Source organism: Epinephelus moara, chromosome 19 (genome assembly GCF_006386435.1).
Source record: "Epinephelus moara isolate mb chromosome 19, YSFRI_EMoa_1.0, whole genome shotgun sequence".
Classification (NCBI taxonomy): domain Eukaryota; kingdom Metazoa; phylum Chordata; class Actinopteri; order Perciformes; family Serranidae; genus Epinephelus; species Epinephelus moara.
In genome coordinates, this window is record NC_065524.1 from 24,816,063 (window position 1) to 24,838,102 (window position 22,040).

General features: G+C 40.6%; 1 protein-coding gene across 2 annotated transcripts in view; it reads left to right on the forward strand.

Moving 5' to 3' along the window:
- sh3pxd2ab (SH3 and PX domains 2Ab) overlaps positions 1 to 22,040 on the forward strand; it is a 63,688-nt gene that overhangs the window by 11,562 nt on the left and 30,086 nt on the right. For both annotated transcript variants that reach the window (XM_050071521.1, XM_050071522.1), the window contains exons 3-6: positions 343 to 418; positions 2,147 to 2,223; positions 3,114 to 3,205; positions 10,753 to 10,784. In XM_050071521.1, the coding sequence (XP_049927478.1) occupies positions 343 to 418; positions 2,147 to 2,223; positions 3,114 to 3,205; positions 10,753 to 10,784 (277 nt within the window). The remainder of the gene's footprint in view (positions 1 to 342; positions 419 to 2,146; positions 2,224 to 3,113; positions 3,206 to 10,752; positions 10,785 to 22,040) is intronic.

Sequence of the window (22,040 nt, forward strand, 5' to 3'; positions counted from 1 at the left end):
ATAAGTGTGGGTGATATAACCTTGTCTGCTGCTCCGGAGATCAAAGTGAAGCTGTTTGCAGTTTCTCGACACAGTAGCTTTTCAGATGATATGTAATTACACCCCACGCTGGAGTCATGTACCGTAACAAAAAGGTCGACTGTTCCTGTTTGCAAGCCCCGTCTTTGTTTCTATTCTCCGCTCTGATTCCACTTTGAACTGACTGATAAACTTGTGGTAGATAAAAGACAGTTAATGTGGTTTAGCCATCAAACAGTGATTGCTTGTATCTGTTTTTTGTGACTATTCGTGAGTTTGCTGCACAACTCATGTTCCTGTCACTGTGCTTTCTCTCTGTTGCAGATGCGAATCCTTGACAAATTCCCAATTGATGGAGGACAGAAGGACCCCAAAAAGAGGATTATTCCTTTCTTGCCAGGTAATAAACACAATGCACAACACTCTGATGTCACTGTCCCTTTAAGTTTAGATTTATCCTGCAGTATTCAAACAAAAGAAAGGCCTTGAGACATTTACGTGCACAACCGATGCTTGTTAGCACTCCTACATGCTCCATAGAATGGGCCCACCACATCGCATTGTCTTATTAACTGCCATACTCCACCCAAGCTAAATCAATTTGTGGTGTGCCATGGCAGTAGGAGGCTAGCAGAGAGGGATTTGTCTAATCTGATAAACTCGTTGTGGGTCAGAGCAGAGGAGAGCAGTGAGGAGATCCTTTGTTAGACAAGCTGCACTGCTCAAGTTTAACCAGTGCTGTTTTGATCTCTCTGTAAACCCAACACGGGGTGAACTGTATTCCCTTACACACAGCCGACAGCCATGCACAATTTCACTGTTTGGTGGGCTGCATGCATTTGGACACTGTTATTAGTAGTCAGTCTCAGAGATCTAAAGTAGGATTAGTAACTATTCTGCAACTGTTCTCATTAATTTGTGGATTGAAAAACCAGTGGGAGTTCTTCTGTTTTTAGAATCAAGCTATTATTGTTAAATATTTTAAACGCATAGTCAATGTGTGCTACAGGATCCAGGGAGCCATTTCAGCATTTTATTGCAGACATACGGTAGTTGAACAGTTCTTAGGTGGCTGTCCGATGATTTTTTTGTCAGTTTATAATCTTTTATAATCTTGGGTTTTATAATCTTGGGGGGAGTGGTCTAGTCAGGAGTGCAGGTGGGGTGGAGACATACAGGGGAAAAACCCTTCACCTTAGGTGCAAAAGACATTTTCCACATATGGGTAATAAAGCTACATCCACACTTATGCGGTTTTGTTTTAAAATGTATAACTACTGCTACGTTTACACCTAGCATCCACACTACTTTGGTGTTTGTGAGACCCTTAAAACAGAGACCTATGAGAACACTGCTGACCCTGGTTTAGTTTGAAAACTCTGGTATAACGTGATAGTCTGGACCGGTGGAAACGGAGACTTTTGAAAACGATGATGCAGACACCATGACTGATTGGGTCCAATCAGTCACAATGTGTCACGCCAAAACATGATAGCTAAGGTTACTTTTCATGATTTCATCCTTTATGTGTCGGTGCTCCTTTCCCATTGCCATGGCTTCCTCCCGGGTTGTATGATGCTCTCTGTAGTACTGCTCTAATATCAGTGATATGTCGCCACATTTGCTTTGCAACAACTCCCATTCTGTTTTCTGCCACCTTGGCTGTCTTATACTCGTGTGTAACTTTCAATAATACTTCCACCTTGTTGTCGGTCCAAGCAAAGAAATCTCTGGTCGTACTTTTCGCCATCTTCATAGCTTTTTCTGTAACTAAGCAACCAACCGCAGAGCTGACAATCTGCTTCCTGTTTGGCAGAAAGTACACCAAATGTGCGTTAAAGGTCATGTGATATATGTTTTCAGGTGTGTTAATATGTACGAAGATTATTTCTGAAATGGTGCTTAAACACTTGTAATAAAAAAGTATAAGTGTAGTTGTGGCCTAAGTTTAAAGCCTCACCATCAGTACCGCCTGAATCCACTTGGCTCCCATGACATGCTAAGGTTTTTATAAATGCATAACAAACAGCAAGCCTTTTTTTAAAATATAAATAATACATTTTAATTGTTCTATTTTTAATGTTTTTGGAGATGTACGTGTAACTGACAGTGCTTTGTTTCTCCTCAGGTAAAGTCTTGTTTCGCCGAAGTCACATAAGAGATGTAGCCGTCCGAAGGCTGAAGCACCTGGATAATTACTGCAAAGTAAGACAAAGGCTTTATGCCTCATAATGTCCTCGGGACTACACCTTTCACACAACTTAAAGTCCATAGTATCAGTTTGTCTGCTGTAAACACAATACATCTTCTTGGAAAATAAATGTTGTCTTCTCAAGTTTGGTTTACATGTTGGTTGGAAGAGCACTTGATCCATGTCTCAATGCTCAACTCCCTGAACATTTGCCACAGCATTTCCAAGGCAGGCCTCAACATTTATCTCCCCCACCAGCCTCAACAGGAAAGTGCTGCTCTATCTGCTCTATCTGCTCTGGTCATTTCCTGTCACCAATGTAAATAGGCAGCCTATAAAGGAAACAAGGGAAATGGGGGCACACAGGGCTAAAACAGAACCCAGTGAATAAGAATGAATCAGCAGACTGGACGTGTAGTAGTGAGTGCAGCTGGCTACCTGACCCTCTTGTATTCATTAGGTCAGTGACGGGAATGTGGGGCAGGTGCGCTGCCAAGTGTGGCAGCAGTTTTCATTTAGAGGAACTAAACGAGATTTGCTGCGAAGGCAAGAAGCTTAGAGATTTCTTTTTAATATTGCTCCTTTAAGGATGTCTTTTCTGTTTGAGCGCAGCGGGCTGAGGCATCTCATTCTGAGCACCATGTAGCTCAGACAGGCGGTGGTTATGCTATATCACCTCTGTGTCTTTTCCTTTGTTTTAACCCTCACTCCGGGCTCAGAGCCCTCTTCCTTCCCCTCCACACCCTCCACATCTCCGCCCCGGTCTTCTCATCCGACTCTACAATGACTAAGTGTTATAAACTGGTTACTCATTGCTATTCAAACCAAGCTCCAGCACTTTTAACAATGCAGGCAGACTTTTAAATATGTGTTCTCTCCCTTGTCTTTCCCTTCTCGCCCTCAGGCTCTGTTGAAGCTTCCCTCCCACATTTCCCAAAGTGAGGAGGTCCTGAAGTTTTTTGAAACCAACTCAGAGGACCTCAACCCTCCCGCAGAGTGAGTAACTATCACTGCATACTTTACAAATCATAAGCTATCATTGAGCATTAGCATCATCTCTGTTACATGAGCTGATAGATACCGAACATTGCCCTCTGGTGGGTTTTAAACACAGACTACAGCCGCAGACTGCGTGTGAGCCAGAGATGATTGATTAATGCCGGTTGAGAGGCGCTGTGTTTTAATCATAATGATTTCTGGGAGGTGGCACCTGATCCCCAAAACAAATGCGTAAGGATCAGTGGTGTCATGAGAGTGCAGCTGAGTTCAAGTCTCGTAGCAGATAAGGCTCTCAGGGTAGTCATTTGTCATACTCAACTCAAAGTCGGAGTGGGAGTAATTACAGACTGGCTGCTAGATTACTTTTTGTTTAAATTCTCGTCTTTCCTTTTGATTTATGTTCATCGAAGCACATGTGTGATCGTTCTTCTCTCACTAAAATATTAATTTAAACTCATCAGATATTGTTAGTATGCTTTCCAACACACTCAAGGAGACAAATGTGGAGTACTCTTGAGTGGTCTTTTCTCCAACACCAGACCCACCACCTCGAACCCCCGCTGCCCATTCAAGTTAATCCCACTTCAAAGCGTGATCCTCCTCCAGTCTTGGAGGATCTCAACTTAAAATTGAGACGTTAAGGTCTAAAAGCCATGCCACCCAAGTGTTCAGTTCACTACTGGGGCATCTGCAAGTTTGCAGCATCACAAAAACAGTCATCTTGTGATACTATATAATGTGAGGTAGAGTGAAGAAACATTTATTGTCACTCTTAAACTGTTAATGAGTTGGGAAAATGACTTTAAAGGTAAATAAAGAGGGTGAAATGGAGAGTTTGGGGTAATAATGTGAAAACAGCTCAAAGAATAAGCTTTTCTGCTCAGGTGATAATAATAAATTCTAAAACATGATCAGTACAGGCTGAAAAAGCAGTTGAACCTTTATCCAATCAATCCAGAATATCTCTATGATGATTTTTTCTCCACCATCAAACATGATTCAGGTTTATTTTACTGGTATTTCTGCCACTATCAGCAGCAGCAACCAGGCAGTGTTGTTTCTCAAGCCCTCATCTGCTACTGCCATCTAATGGTCAACATGTGTCACTGCACAGATACAGAATAAATAAATAACTAAAAGGTTGTGATGTTGCTGTGTCACAAGAGGGAGCTGTGCCACAGGCTTAAAAACAGATGTTTCTCTTGACTTTTGATTAATGACGCGTAGTGTCACATTACACCGATGAAGCAGAGGTTGTGTGTATGTGTGTGTGTGTGTGTGTGTGTTGCACAGAAAGCATAACAAGCTGAGTTGCTCATATTAATAGTGCAGACAGACAAGCACCAAGTGAGGACATTTGCCAACAAAAAACATGTCTTGCTGTAATTCTTTAGATTTGTATTGATAATAAATTAAAAAATTAAATAGCATGTGGCTTTGTGAACTTTACAATAAAGATACTGCACATAGAACTGTACTGCTTTTTCCAATGTGGAAAGTTGTTAACTAGAGGTAAGTGAAATCATCTGAAAGTGTAGAAACATCAGTACCAAAATGATGTAACAGACTCATTTGAAATGCTTAAATAATTTAGACCATTGTCACAGTGATTGATTTTAAATCTTTTTGATGCAAAGTGACTTCCATGTAAGATAGATTTTCCCCATTTCCCCTCATTTAAAGTTTTTTTTTTTATAAGGGAACTTTTCCTTATACGCTGTGAGGGTCTAAGGACAGAGGGATGTCGTATGCTGTAAAGCCCTCTAAGGCAAATTGTGTATGTGATATTGGGCTTTATAAATGAAATTGAATTGAACATTTCATTCAAATAATGATGTCGTCTCTTGAGGTAGTTTCAGAGGCTAAAAGCTTTTGGAGAAACTTGGTGACCAATTAAGAAAATTGGACATTATATTACATTTGGATAATAGAAACATGTTTTCTGCAGTCTTTACAAATCATCTTACATCCTGATTGGTACCTCAAATTACTGTTAACGAGAGCATGCGCAGAGAATATTCAATTATAGAGTTTGGATTACCTTTATGATAACAAATGCCACTGGCCAGATCTTAAATTAAAACACAATGTTTTAGTTGTCAGTCACACTTTAAATACTAAAAAGTCAGTTTGACAGTTACGCAGATTTGAGACTGGGCATTTGTGCCGTCGGCAACAAGGTAACTTTGCTCCTAACTTTTTACCTCAGTTTGCTTTCAGGTGTTTTGCTGAGATAATACGTGCCGTCAATGCCAGCCCGTGTTTTCGCTTGTTCACTGACAACACATCTTTTACTGCCCCCTCAGCCAATGTGACTTTGCTTTGTGCTATATTTTTAGAGTGGCAATAAGTAAGTCACACTTTATTAATCCCCATGGGGAAATTTGTCCTCTGCATCGGATCCATCCTGACTGCTTAGGAGCGGTGCGGTGTGCAGCCACGGCTCAGCACCTGGAGACCATCTGCAGTTCTGAGGCCAGCAACTTGGTCAAGGGCAATGGCATACTTATGAATAATTCCAGTAAACAAAAGCACATATCCATCATCCCCACTTAAAATAACATTTTACTTTTCATACAGATAAATCTCAGGTTAAACAACACCTGCGGATTCTTATTTATTCATCTGTTTATATTTTGTTGACATGATAATGGGCCTCTTTCAAAGTATGTGAGCTGTTAGTTGCATTGAAACTACTCTGTTTGTTGCATTACACTGTTGTCTAACAGACTGAAGCTCCAAATGTACATCTAGACTTGGGAGTCTGAGCATATGTGACCCAGCGGAAGGTATACTGACTCAGCCTGCAGAAAAATTAAAGATTAAGGTCTCGACCCAGAGAGAGAAATAACCCCTCCTGGAAAAAATAAAAATATTAGTATTCCTGAATTGTACTCCTGTGCATACATCCAGTCAATCCAAGGCCACTGGCCCTCGTGCGAGAGGCTTGTATTGTTATCCTACGTTTCTCTGTTAGTCTGTGAGGTTTGGTTGTACAAGCGTTCCAAGTCTGATTCACCAAACTGGCATATAAGACACCCTTAAAGTTGACATCTACTGCTCCCTTTTGTGGGCAAGTTTCATTTCTCACAAAACCTGTGGTCACTTCACAGTCCTGCACACATGATGCTGTAGCTACTGTGGAATAGCTTGCACATGCATGTAAACAACACATGCATGCTTCTATAAACAGATTCTGCATACGTATATGCAGAATTTGGTATCGGAAGTGTTCTGGTGTCTGTTTGTAGGCCGTTTGCAGTCGTAGTGTTGACCACTCACGTTTGAACAGCAGGTAAAGGTTTGTAGAAATTTTCTGCATTTTTATGCAGGTATCTGTTTATAGAGATTAGCCAAAATGACTGGCGTACGGCAGAGGATTTCTTGGCCCGGAATATCCGCTGGCTACAACGGATCAGCCTGAAATATTGGCCCTTGCCCTCACAGGCTTATCAACATCAAACCGATTGCCGATGGCCTCCAAGATTGGTACACAGATAGCACACACAGGATTTTGTGACGTTGGAAGACATCGACATTGCGCTGAGTTACCTTCTTTTCATTGAGATTTACTATAGCCTTGATTATAACCACCAAAATAGGTCCTACTGTGAGCTTGAGCATCTACCTCATGTCTGTGAGCTTGAGCATCTACCTCATGTCTGACCTTACTTTAACCTAAATTTGACCAAAAACTGACTGACTTAACCCTAAAATGTGATGATTAACCTTGTTGTGAATGTGTAAACACATTGTTAACATAAACGATTATGTGTTTTTAATTTATATTAGAGACAATAACATTGTTTCAAAGTCTTTTCTTGACAGCCTAAAGCTTAATTTCACATCAGTGTCTCACCACAATGGAAGTTATTAGTGGTTGATATGTGGTCAAACTAACATACTTTGACACTGACATCATAACCAAGCTTTGCTGGAGATTTTGGCCTGTTTGCACAAGTTTATTGTGCTTGTGTGAGAGAGGATTTAAATAAGAAGCATCATGCTTATCATAAGGATATACGCACAGAAATTACCTACTGCAACCTTTCTGTGTGCAAATCAGACCTCTGCTCATGATCATAATGCTACCCTGGTCAATGACGTTGACCTGCCGACCCCTGAGCTGGAGCTCACTCCTACAGAGGTTAATCTGAGGTCAGGCAGGAGTGTCTGAGTAATGTATACATGAAGCAGTGTAGACACTTCAGTCCTCCGACTTGGCTAAGAAATGCGAGCAAAGGACTAATGTCTCACACATTCCATTTCTAATAGGCCCACCTACAAAGAGTGAGCTGCAGCTACGTGCAAACAGATGGTTATTCTCAACTCAAGCTTAGGATGGACTCTCATGGGCTTGGATTTTTAATGACGTGTTCAGCCCATGTGTGTGCTGTATGTGCATCTCCTGGCATGGGCGTCTACATAATGAAACCAAAACTGTAAAGACTATCTCCCAACTTCTGTGACTCTTTATTGGTTAAGGAGAGGTTAAACTGGATCCCCTGAAACACAGAATCTTAAGCATTTAATAGTGTTTGGACATGTTTTTGCTCCCCTTACCTTCCCCTCATTTATTAGATTTTACTGGTGATAGGAGGAAAGCGCACAGAGCCAGAGTTGTGTGCTCAGTCTCCTCCTGGGAAGAATATTATTCCAGCTCTGTGCTAAGGGTCACAAGCGAGCAGGGCAGGTCAAGCATCCACTTTATCCCCATCATTTCTCCCCCAATTCTCTGCAGTATAGTGCTTCCCTTGGTTTCATCTCCACCCTACCAGATTTTTGACAAAATAAGCACTCCATGAAATAGTTCTGTAATGTTTCACATGTATTACAATTAATTTGTCTCATACGCTGTCTTGACATGAACAGTGTCTGAAATCATATCCGTCAAGATACTGTAATTTGTCCCTGAGTTTATAAAGTAATACCACCACTTACACTGCTCGGTTTTCTTTTTCCGAAAAGAATCAGTGAGCTATTACAGCATATATGATGTGTGTTATTTGGATTTTAAAACATATTTTACCTCTTACCTGTAGTGCTGTTTATCATTCTAGATTGTTTTGGTGTGAGTTGCCGTGTGTTGGATATTTGGGCCGTAGAGATGCCTGCCTTTTCTCCAGTTTAATGGAACTGGATACCGTTCGGCTTGTGGTGCTCAAAGCGCCAAAAAAAATAATTTGAAAAATTTACTCATGATAATCCACAGACCTTGTTGTGAGCAGTTTTATGTGTTTTCTTTCAACCGAACTACACCCAATAATCGTAGAAGGAACTGTGCGTTTACCCATGGACGAGAGGCTTGTGACAGTGGCGTCCTCCTCAGCTGAGCTGTAGTGTTAGTTTAGTGGTGCTAGCAGTAGATGCACACTTACTTCTGCGTGGTGATATGGTTGGCAGGTGTAGTTCAGTAGCAAGAAAATAGTTCCTACGTGAAACTGCTCACAACAAGGTCTGTGGATTATCTTGAGTCATCGGATCATGTTTTCTGGAAAGAGACATTGCTGTTGAGTTTTTCAAATGTATTTTTTCTTTGAGCACCACAAACCGAGTGCCATCCAGTTCCATTATATTGCAAACAAGGAAGATATCGCTACGGCCGATATCTCCAACACTCTGCAACTCACACCAAAACAATTTAGCCTGATAAACAACACTACAGATGAAGAAAAAAATATGTGCTTTTGAATTTTGGTTGAACTGTCCCTTTAAAGTCACCTCAGTGATACTACGTGCATCATCTCCTCAGACTCTGCTTATCTTTTAATGAACTACAAACCTATTTATGTTGGCTCGGCACGAATGTTAAACATGATTGCATTTTCTGCCCCATCATATCATGTCATATATAGAAAGTTATGGAATTCATTTCCAGAGTATGAACATCGCTCGAGGATCTAATATAAACATTGTTTTTACTGTGTGTCACAATCCAATTTAATTTGTTGTTTTATTTCAAAATTAGGAAAGTAATGAAGCTGAGCTGAGCTGTGAGCTATTACATGTGCGATTGGAAATATCTCATAACTTGTTCATGCATCTGGAAACGGAGAAGCTTTGTGCCAAAAATGACTTTATCTTAAGTAACAGAGGAATACAGTTATTGTTGGAAAAAAAAAGATGTGATTAAGCATGAAGCATTGCTTAGTTTGAACAAGGGTAGTCCTTTTATAATGATTGCCAAACACTGACTTATTCAGTGTACCTTTTTGTGTTTGTCCTCCTAAGTGTGAAACTGCGTCTTTGTTGTACAGTGTGAAAAATTTGAAATGCAAAATAGTTAAAATTCTTTTTTTCTGAACACAAACACACAGAGTTGATGAACTTGCTGTAACCTGGCAAGTGTTGGATAAGGTTTATCCAAACATGTACTCATATCCATAACTGGACGTGGCTCCAGTCCTGCTGCTGGCCTCTCCAGAGTGCCAGGTGTCTGTTCCCATCTGCTTCAAACCTCAGCGTCTCCTCAGTGTGCTCTCTCTGCAGCTCAGTGAACTAACCGAGGACACGCAGGCGGCCGGCACCTCCCTAAATGTACAACAAGCTGCAAACCACACGTATACATACGGACCCAGATCCAGAAACGTTGGATGTTTTTGCATTTCCATCGCATAACAAATCCTCATTAAGCCGGATTAAGCAATTATGCGAAGTATCATTACTTATGTACCTGCGCTACAGAGAATGAAGCATGAGCGTCCAAATTGAGCTGACAACACTTTAATAAATTAATTTAAATGTATTCATCCTGTGTTCATCGTACCGTTATTTGTTTTGTTTTTTTGCTTCTAAATGACTAATTTCTGTCAAACTGAAATAATAGCTTCGCATCTTCTCGGGCTGAATAGATCCAACAACAGCGACAGACTTACAATTATGCAAATGATCTGCTTCAGCCTAAATAATAATAAGCCAAACCAACCCACACAGACGTGTACAGTAAATGCGCACGCAGTCAGTAGCAAATTGCTGCTCTGTGACTCTTGATGAGCGTGAAAGCACAGAGCAGGTTCATTGACACTAATGCTCATCCTTTCAGTGTTTTGTTACAGTCCAGGCTTTGGAACAGAGAGACGCTTTCACATCTAAACATGAATGGGACTTATCAAGGGGGATATGATACTGTTGTCAAGTAAATAGATGCTGTTCTGTTAAACAGAGGCAGCTGCATCATCCTCACAAGCGCCATGTCCTCTGTTTGAACAGATTCATACACGCTTGGCAGTGTATTAGCTAAAAGATCTGAAGATTTGCTTTGTTACTGTCCTTGACACACTTACTGTAGTCCTCCACACACACCCTTATGTTGTATCCCACCCTGTCTCCCTCTCCCTCTCCCTCCCTCTAGTAGTGGGTCAAGTTCTGCGTGCATTCTCGACGAGGGTTTGGCTGGTACTTGTGTGCCAACTGTACTCGGATGGTCCCGGGCAGAGATTCAGCTGTAACCAGTTTCAGGATTGATCAAGTCGTATTAATACTCTGACCTCTCCGGCACTCACACTCACACTAACCATGCTCTTCTGGTGTTGCTTCTTTTGCAGAGAATGTGGAGGCTCGGGAAAACGAAAATCAGGTAAGGACCTAAAATCTTTTTACCTTGGTCAATAGAAGCGGCCTTTTCCATTTTTATCATGTCTCTATTGTATTGACTGGTTACTTGAATGAAGCTGTGATTTGACTACAAATCTGACAATGAAAAAGTGACCTAACCTCTTTAGCTCACTCCTCCTCTCTGCTTGAAGCTAGCACCTTGGGGCTACACTACTACTTAACTGCTAGTATGACACACCCAAAATTCTTGTCAGGGGGTCAAGTTGCCTTGTGGGAAATGTAGGCAACAGGATATGACTAGGAAGAAGGCTGTTTGGAGCAGAGCTGCAATGATTAGTCCAGTAGGCCTACTTGATAAGTGGATCAACAGAGAATGAATCTGGTACTATTTCAATAATCTATTAATGGTTTCAGTTATTTCCAAGCCCAAATTGTAAATATTCTCCACTTTCAGCTTCTCAAATGAGAAGATTTGCTGCTTTACTTTATCACATATGACACTAAATTTAATATCTTTTAGTTTTGGGCTGCTGATTGGAAATAAACAAATAAAAAATAAAACAATCTTCACCATGGGCTTGTGAATGACAATTTATTTTTGGTGGCAGAAAAGGACAGTAGTGGTATCGGTGTGAGTGCCAAATAAAATGTAAAAAGCACTTTAACGTCTAAATTTTTTAACCGATTGCAATGACTCGTGTCTGTGTCCATGACTTTATGATCTACATGTTGTAGAAAAAAAAAAGTTTTGTCTCCAGTTAATTAGAATCTTGATATCTAGGCTATAATCATTGCTGCTCAATGCTCAGTAGAAAAGTGTGTGTTTGGCTTATTTGAATTACTTACTTATTTACGTGGTGAAAGATAAATCATCATAAGAAATGTAAAAACTCATGTTAGTCAAGCATGGATTTGACGAATAGTTGTGGAGAGGTCCCCATGTAATATAATGTAATGTGGAGGCACAACTTATCAACGTGCTAGCATGCTAGCCAGCTAATGCTGTCTACTAACACCTTGATCATAACAAAGTATATTAACTTTCACCTCTGCTCACTTTAGAAAGGCCAATAACTTATATCTTATAATTTGCATTTAGATTGGCTCCCAACTGCATCCAGTCAGGGTAAATTAAAGGCTCGCTAACATTAGCAATGTAGCTAATGTAGCTAGCGTGCTACCTATGGCTGATCGCAGCTAGAAACAAACGATGATCCATTGTCAGTTTATAAGTCTAAACAAAGAACATGTTTTCTTGTGGTGTCCTTTCCATATGAGCGGTGGTGAAAGTTACTCTATTCTGTTATGATCAAGGAGTTAAGATGGTGAATTATCACCACGTCACCACGTGAATATCGAGATTAGGCTATAATTAATTGGAGACAAAACTTTATTTCTACAACCGTGTCCTCTGCAACGGTTTTCTATAAAAATGAAAGTTATCTCAATCTGTATCCCTGTTCTGACATCCAACGGCACAAGAAGACATTTTCACTCTGGGTATGTCAACTGTTTCTCTCTGATGTCCACTGTTTTTCTGCCACCAGTAAGCACACGCAACTACTGTGACGTAACTGTGATGTCCAGTCAAAATTGGTCAATAGATTAAACAACTAATTGATTAATCAAGAAAGTAATCAGCAGATAATTTAGTTTTTGTTAGTTGCAGCCCTAGTTTGCTCTGCTGGACTGATTTTTATCATTTATTCATCAACAATGTAATAGGAGTGCAGTGCCAAAATGGTCCTCTTCCAGGAGTATGTGCTCTTCAAACACTCATCCTGACCTTACGCTTCTGTATTGTGATGAAATAGTTAAGAAAACAGTGTTAGGTGGGAGAGACCACCTGTTTGTGCCTCTGTTAGGTTCGCTCTGCCAGGGTTGGCTTTGTGTTTGTATGTGAGCGAGTGAGAGGAAGACAGAAAGACTGAGTGACTCAGCTGAGCATGGGGATACAGGCGTAGGAGGCAGCAGGAAAAGCATGAGAGGGGTTTAGCGAACAGCTGTGCAAGTGTTGTGTGTTTGTGTGCGCGTGCATGCAGTCTCAGAATACCCACACGCATTACTAAATTACACGCTAGCCCTGCAATCAGATGCAAAAAGTTGCTGTGGCCATCCTTCCTGCAATCTGCCACAGTTATGTATGACATAGCTGGGCAATGAAAGTCTCACTTAAATGACCTGTAAGTTAATTTTCTGTGGGCGATGCACTTTGAGGAAAAGCTGTGCCGGAGTTGCCACCAAACGAAATAAGACCCCAACCTAATTTCATTATATGTTCCATGGTATTGAGGCTTTACGTAACAGGGAATTCCAGCGACATAGCGAAATGGAAAAATTGTCTTATTTCAGCTGTGTGTGTGTGTGTGTGTGTGTGTGTGGAGTAACCTACATTCAGTCTGTGCAAGATATTAGATTGGTTTCCAGTTATATCCATATCGGCTGCCTGGAAAGTTTGTCATATAGAGCCTGACGTTTGCATGCACAGTTTCAGCTGTTTAATCTGAAGGGTTTGGTTTGATAGTTAATATGTTATCAGCTATATTTCCTAAGATGTATATGTTTTTATGCCGTATAAATCATTTGACGGGATCAGGTCTACCGGTGCAAACAATAATAACACTCTTTATGTCTGGTGCTCACTGTGATTTACTTCCCCCAGTCAGCATGGAGCACAAACTGTACAAGCCCTCCATACTTGATCTCTAAACCTCCATCATGGTCCCCATGCCGGACATTAGCGGTTAAAGCAGCTGAAAGATTGATCTTTCTCCTTTAGAGCAGGGCAGCAGATAAAGTGCAGTGAGTCTGTGGTGAATTTGTGCTGTAGCTGCAGCTTATGGTTTCCATAATTACATGGTGCAGGTCTCCCATAAGAGTGTACTGAGCCCCGGCCCCTGAACAGGAGAATGTAGCCCTTCGCCACAAAACTGCCAGCGGTTAGAGGTTCGACTAGGAACTCTGTTTACCTGGCAAGCAGAGGACATTAGAGCATCTCAGGTTTACGCACTCGCTGCTCTCATTATCATGTTCGTCGTCATGACAATACTGTCATCGTTTTCCTCACTCTTTCTTTGATTTGCTACTTTTCATCGTCTTTAGTGCACCTTTTTGTCGGACTGATACTAGGTGATGAAGACCAATGGACAGATTTGCTTAAAGGAAGTGTTGTTATATACTTGGGGATTTCATCTCTCATATGTTTTTAGTAAGATTCTGTCTCATATTTAATTAATTGTCCTCCAACTGCGACTCCGAGCACTCTGCATTATTGACTCAGCATCAACGCTGGGCCACAAGGTCCAAAGACAGACATACTATCTTCTGTCTAACACGTAATGGAGTTGTCAGGATTGACTGGCGATACCACGCTCGTCAGCATAAATCACTGTCAGATGCTGCCATAACTAAACCCTAAAGGAAGCATCTATTGACAAGATACCATGGTGATTAAAGGCATAACACTTTTTTCCATACACAGGAGAGAACGTCAAGGGGGATCTGTCTCGTAGGTAAAAGAAAACAATCTGAATCTAATTAACTTTAAGGATCAACCGTTGCTTACTTTTTTTAGGACGTTGAGGTTCAGGAGATTCAGATCATCTTTAAGTCATCAGCGATAATCTGTGTTCAAAAACAAAGTAAGATGAGCAGTCAGAAACTGAGTAGGAGAGAAAAAGAAACGCAGCGCTCAGGGGTGTAGTGCATGTGAAAAGCAGCTGGAGAGGAGAGGAGGTTTACGTGGCAAGTGGAAACCATTTCAGTGTTGCGCACGGACTGAGGGAGTGTGTTTATGTGTGCAGACTCGCTGTCTTTATTTGAGCTGCGGGTCTCTGGGGGCCTGTAGGGTGTGTGTGTGTGTGTGTGTGTGTGTGTGTGTGTGTGCGCACTTGTGTGTGCGGTTGTGTCTATGTGGGTGTTTACATACTGTATGTGGGTACGCGCATGCTTGTTGGGAGGAGAAGGGTTAATGTGTTCACGAGTTGGATGGCGGGGTGGGTCAAGAGGTCTGTGTGTTTGTTTGTATTTGCAGATGGATAAGATTTTAAACTGGCAGGGGAAATCATTAAGGCAAATGAGGACTTCCAAATCACTTTAACAACCATTCAGTGTTTCAGCAGCTTCTTTCTCAATGAACAGCGCCCACTCTTCTACATTCACGCACAATGACTCTCACAGTCACCAAAAGATTCATTTTGTTGGTAAAACCAGGCTCAAACCAAATGTTGCTTTTTAAAATCATAGATGTTGCTGTTCATTTCACGGATACAGCTTTAACATCAGTATAGAGATTTTTTCCCCCCAAGTTACAACTTAATCTGGCAGCGTTGAGGCTCCACCCTCTCCAGCAGAGAGCAGATCCAATACAGGCCTCTCTGTTTCTGATAAGTGACCATTTGTCACAGTGGACTCCCACCCTGGAGGCAGCACTTAAAATTTTTGCTCAAAACACCACATTCAAGCCAGAAAATGCTCTGTAATGAATGAGATCACAAATGTTTGTTTATTTATTTATTTGTTTTCTTGTGTAGCGCTAGTCATAGGGATAAGTCATGTTGTTCTTCAATGAACTTGCCTCACAGTTTTAGTTGTCAAGCAGTAAAGCAATAAAAAATTCCCCTGGAAAACCTGATAAAGTGGAGGATTGGTTTGAAGTCCCGTTAATTTGTTTCTGATGCTAGACTTTTTGGAAACTACATCTGCAACATGCAGCGTAATGGTAACTACTGGGCTTGGGTGGTATTTATTTTTTCATGCCTTTATACCTTCCTGGAATTTCGCCAGGGTATACAGTATATGTGTGCAGTGCAGCCCCATCTCCCACACAACCCCAACCTACCGCTGACTTCACTGTGTTTCACAAGCTCTCTCTGCATTTTTAGTCAAATAAATAAACAAAATACACTCACAACATGTCATGATACGTAACATTCTTACACCTGTTTTCCTTATTAACAGAGATACAACTGTAAAGGGATACAAGATATCAAATTTTTGCCGATACCTCATATGCCGATATGTAATTTAATTCAGTATGGCCAATAATCTATATCGATATATCCACTTTTTTTTCTCTACCTAATTTTAGTGATCATCAAGTCTCTTCTGTAGTGGAATCAACATCATGTTATGCATGCATGCTCTTATTGTGATGGCCCACCAGCAGATGGAGACATGAAATACAATGCTTTCTAATGGATGTCATTATCATTCAGTGTTTAAATTAAGAAAAAGCATCTTGGCAGATTCTGATAGTTCATTTTAAAGCCAATATCGGTGGATAGCGATGACATGCTGATATTATCGTGCATCCCTCATAAACTTTCTGAATTAATTTAGTTTCTGTTACCGAACTAAGACGAGCTTGATTGCCTTTCTGACACACCGTAACTCGACAGTAACAAAGAAAGTCTAGTCTTTGTCAGTCATTTTGGCAGTTAGTCCACTGTACCAACAATCACCAGCTCCAGTTTGGTCGAAATAAATCCTTAATTCACCGAGTTAGATGTTGAAAAAAAAGCTGTTTTCCTTTCGGTCTTTCTGTGTCTCTGCTGTTGCGGGCACGTCACGGGCTGGCTGTTTAAAGTTGGTCCTGTAATGTCATCCCCACCACTGGCCGTCAGCTCAGCTGCTTATTCCACCAGACTGACCTCTGGTGGCACGTGATGTGCACTACATGCAAAACATAGACAGATGAGTGTCTGTAGTTTTGATGATATTGAAAAACATACTGTCTGGATTTTTAAATACCCTGTGTACCATGATATCGCCCAAGCCTAATAACTACTGAAGTTTAAGGTATGATGTGGAGTTGTTGTTTTTTTAAAATCTAGCAGCACTGTGGAGTTTTTACAAGAAATATAGTGATTTTTTGCAGTTGTTATGATGACGTCACACATCAGTGGGGCCGTAAAGTATGTCACACTTAGGCTACTAGTTTTAGAACTTCGTTTTGGCCTACCACACACACTTTTTTTGATCTCCTGGTGATGCTCATCACGTAGCCTGGGCCTATTATCACATTTATAGTTATCAACGTCGGTGTGCCTGAGTGTGTTACCGAGCCAGTGGTCAAAACTCAACTGAAATCATGGATAACAGCTTAACATGATCAAAGATTGTGATTTTTTTAACTTGTCTAACTTCTCTAGTCAATAGGCTCACTGCAAACTAACAAATCTGCCTGGTAACTGTCATCAAAAACAAATTGACGTAGATTAGCTTTAACATTAGTGGAGAAGAAAGGGCTCATTGAGTGTCTAGTGGACGCTGGTTGAAACTGAGATGAACAGTTCCAGACAGTTATAACCAATTATAAATACATCTACTCCCTGTGCAAATATGTCAATACCTTTACTCAATTCAAAGGCAGCAGCACTCTGTAAAAAAAACAACGGTGGCGATATTGCACAAAGATGGCTCTCCATGCTTTGTACTACTCCAGTGCTCATTTGATTGCTAACTGCAAAACTTTACCTCAGTGTGTTCGCGATTTGTCGCAAGTCTGTTTGCCCTAGAACGGTCAAAGTTCTTTGCAATGGCAACATAACACATAAAAATGACTATCCTGCTATGGCGATTTGGATGGGAATATTATTTAAAAAAAATTGCGAACCTTGCCTGTATTTGACAATGTTTTTTTTCTGTCTAATGCACCTATTGCAGTACCTTTTCTTTTGACTTCTGTGACATTTACACTTTTATCTAGACCTTAAATACTCAGAGATCCAGCAGACTAAGGGAAGATAATTAAGATGTTCAACAGTTTTTAAGTGCCTTGTGAAGGCCGTCTTACTGTCCGATGATTTTAGGGAAAGTTTCTGTACTATTTGTTTGTGGTCTGCCCCTTCTCCCTCAGGGCCACATACTGATTCAATGACATGAGTACATCTGTACTACATTGAACAGCAGTCCTGTGTCCTTTTCTAATCCAACTGCACATCTGCTGCTGATGAGCCAAACAAAGGCATTGCACTTTGCCAAATTGTGCTCCTCTCAACCCAGATCTGCACTCATAAAGTTACCCCAGGGTTCAAAATATGGCAATAAGACATCAGGCTCGTGCCAACTATGCTATCAACCAAACTGCTTGATCCTGAAAAATCTCTCACGGAGAGAAATTCCTTGGTATAAATGGGTAGACTAGATTCCCTGGTTTCCTCCTCCTGGTGATGAATTATTGCAAAGTTCCCTACTGTCATCATCGTTGGATGGAGCTGATGATGGGTGAGTGGGGGTGGGGGTGGGGGTTGGATGGAGTTAGGTCGTCTGGGAGTGCAAGGGTGGGAGCAGGAAGCACATGTATAAATCTGAGTGAGGAGAGATATAAACACAGAGAGTGGCTAATAGGGCGATCTGGTGGAAGCCAAGAGGAAAATACTTTTCTTTTCAAAGCTCATAAATACTTAATATCTATGTTGTGCATACACATACTAGATTATACACATATAAACACACACGCAAGCTCACTCACACATACACACCCACACTTTGTCATTGTTCCCAAACTTTTTGTCAAATGTAACCTCAGCACTATCAGATGAACTCAAGCACCCCTTCATCAACAGCATTATCATGTTCCAAATGTGTTTTATGGATATAATAAACTCAATATTATTCAATATAAAAGTGAATGCTTTACAGTATTTGTATGGTACAGTTAAATTGTCCGTATAGAAGTGGGTTTGGCTAAGTTTGTACTTGTACACTTGAGACACTGGATTTTTTTACCCAATTATCTATTGCTTTAGCTAACTGTTTCAATGTATGTGCTCATATGCTAATAGTTTGCATTCATTTTTTTGCTGACTGTGTATGTGGGTATATGCTGTATTTATCTTTATGGAAATCTTAATCACTGTTTTTCCAGATTATTCAGCACAATCCTTCCACATAACCTCTGGCAACTGTGAAAGTACTCTTAGGGCCTGTTTATACGGTTCCATATATTTCTGAAAGCGGGTATTTATCTTTGTGTTTGCATCTATCATTTACACGTAACCGGCGTTTTTCTCGACGAAAATGGAGATTTTCAAAAATGTCTTCCGAAGTGAAAGTTTTTAAAAATATCCCTTTCTATGGAGACGTGTAAACAGGATAGACTGAGATTTCGGAAAACGATGACATTGCAACCCAGTTCGCACATGCCCATTACGCGCCCGGTAACCACAACAACAATGGTGGACATATGCCGGGTTGTTTACGTTGTGTTAGCACTTTTGGGACTACTTACGAGCTTACAAATGAACTTAGCACTGCTGCATCAACATCACCACTACATCAGCGAACAAAGACGTCTGCTGTGCCAAATATTAGTAAGTGCATAGCAGCTAACTATGCTACACAAGATTAAAATGTAGTTTATCATTGTTTTTATCACTAGCACCAAGAGGAAAACAAAACACTGTGCATGCGCAGAACCTTCTTCTATGGTGTTTGACATATGGCGTATTGCCACCTACTGGCCTGGCATGCTAACTGCAGCAAAGAGCTGCCGTTTTTGTGTAAACAGGGATATCGTTTTCACAACTGATCGTGTAAACCCGCAATTTTTTTTTTATACGGGATAAATAAAAATCTGTTTTTATTTGTATTGCTATCCGTGTAAACAAGGCCTTAGTCGGAAATCACCGCTCTATAGAAAGGCGAAGTCCATCCACTTTAGGTGAACCACAGTGGGACCTTGTTGCGTAAAACATATTTACAGCAGTGAGAGGCAAGAGACTAATAATTTTTTTATCCTGTCTAAATTGTGCCGTGAAATACACGTTTGTCAGTTCAAGATAATTTTGCAAGTCAAGAAAGTTGCAGTTTCCCAGTAGCTCAGTAGGTAGAGTGGAGGCAGTCTCCTTGCCTCAGCGGGGGCGGGTTTGATTCCAGCCTGTATTCCTTTTACTGTATGTCGTCCGCCTTTTAGGCTTCAAACTTGTCTAGTCATTAAAGGCAAAAAAGTCCAAAAATATTCTTTAAAAAAAGAAAGTTGTGGTTTCTTGACTACGCATGCAAGACTAGCGTAATTGACGTCATAACTTTCTCTCTTGCTGAGACTATGATGCCTGTGTGAGGTTCTTTGGATGTATAAAACCACGTTGTTGGCTACCTCAAATTATGTGTCCATTCCTAGATTACCCTGTAAATTCCTCCTGTTCCTTTAGTCTTTAAGAGTCCTCAGATCAAAAGAATTAAAAAGGTTTTTCATAAAAATTAATCAAAGTTATTAATATTGCTTTAACAGGAAAAAGTAAAGTTGTGTCCGTATGCTGGGTGGCGTAATCCTGGAGTGCCGAAATCTCACTCTGTCTGTCGGAGCTAGATCAAATGAATGATTCATAATTAATGTGTTTTCTGAAGCCTAAGTTTTACACAAACAATTGTCATACTGGTTTAAATAAACAGTCAGATTGTATTTCCAGATGTTTGCTGAGCAATAGTTTTTGTGAAAGGAATTAAAGGCCTGTCCCAAAGAATAGCCTGATTTTAGTGATTTAAGCAAAGTATTGCCTGGGCTATTAACTGAAGTTTTATTGTAGTTCACTGAGCGGTTTCACGCCAAACTAAATGGAAAAAAACCAATGATAAACTGCGTGTTTCTTGACTTGCAAAATTCTGTTTTAAGTTGACAGACATCATCTGTGTAAATGATGGCACAATTTAAACGTGATCAAAAATATACTGTCTCTTGCCATTGACTACCGTACATATTTTTTTCCGAAATGAGGTCCCATGGGGGCCACTGGAAGGGTAAGGACTTGGTCTCTCTATGATATCGAACACTATGTGAAATCACTTTCTTTCAGGCAATGACTGATTTAAGTCCTGTAACTTTACAGGGCTGATGCATTTCACTGAGACCTTGATGTGTACACAGTAATTTATGTAGCTCATTTTATACTATTTGTTTTATAGCTGTCTTCACACAGTTCATTTGAAATTAGACCTATCCTGTCCAAGACTGTTTCACCTCATTTTCCTCACATATGTTCCCCTTGTTCTGGCTCTGTCTTCCTGCTGTTGCAAAACATTTCATTTCCTGAATGAGGTTGAAATATTAGCTTTTGTTTTTCAGGCCTATTGACTTTGCTGACAAAGTCTTTACTCACCTCAGGTCTCAGATTTACGGTTCACTCACTGCGGTAGTTAATTGTGTGTTGTAGAAACCTCCATTCACATAATTTTACATAGAGTATGGTTTTATGAGATCATGACCTGCTGAGTTTTATGTCTATCTGTCTTGAAATTATATTGTGAACGTGGCCATTTTTTCTTTCTTTTTCTTTTCTTTTTTTGGTTGAGACAACGTCGAGGACAGCAAACATGTCTGAAATTAGGTTCCCAGCAGGTCTTTATTTTATTTCAAGGTAAGATTTAGTATGAAGTAAGCAAAGGCACAGAATAAATCCACAGGTTTGTGGTTTGAGAAGAAGGAAATTTACTGATCACGAAAAAGTAAAGAGTAGCTAATTGAAATTGCCCGCAGTAAAGACGCTTCATACTAATAAATCTGTAAATCCAGACAAGCCAAGACCAGCGGTGATGGCTGGGAACTTGATTTACACATATTCAGATTCCCATACTGAATACAAAATGCATCATATCTGAAAAATGCATTTTAAAATGAAGTTAAGTGGGGAAAAAAATACATTAACGTATTTAATTTAAATGAAAGTGACATGAGTGACTTACAAAATGACTAAGTTCTGATAGTAGAGTTGGGTAAATTTCCGGTTTTGTGAGTCCAGTCCGGTGTATGAGCTCAAAGTAGCCTACATCAGCAACCTGGGGAGCGTACCTATGTTCCCCGGGTTCTATGTTCCCCGGGTCCTATGTTCCCCGCTTTGTATGGGACCCCAAAAGGGTCCTATGTTCCCCGCTTTGTATGGGACCAGGGAACATAGAACCCTTTTTAATAATAAGGGTTCTATGTTCCCCGCTTTTCCCCAAAAGAACCCAGGAAACATAGGCCCTTTTTTTTAAAAAAGGGTCCTAACCCCTAACCCCTAACCCTAACCCCTTTTTCTCAAAAGGGTCCTATGTTCCCTGGCAACAGCGGGGAACATAGAACCCTTTTTCTTAAAAAGGGTTCTATGTTCCCCGGTCCCATACAAAGCGGGGAACATATTTCCTTTTGGGGAAAGCGGGGAACATAGGACCCTTTTTTTTTTAAAGGGTCCTATGTTTCCCGATCGGGGAACATAGAACCCGGGGAACATAGAACCCGGGGAATATAGGGATGACCCCAGCAACCTGTGCCGACGGCATCATGCCAGTAAATTTAACT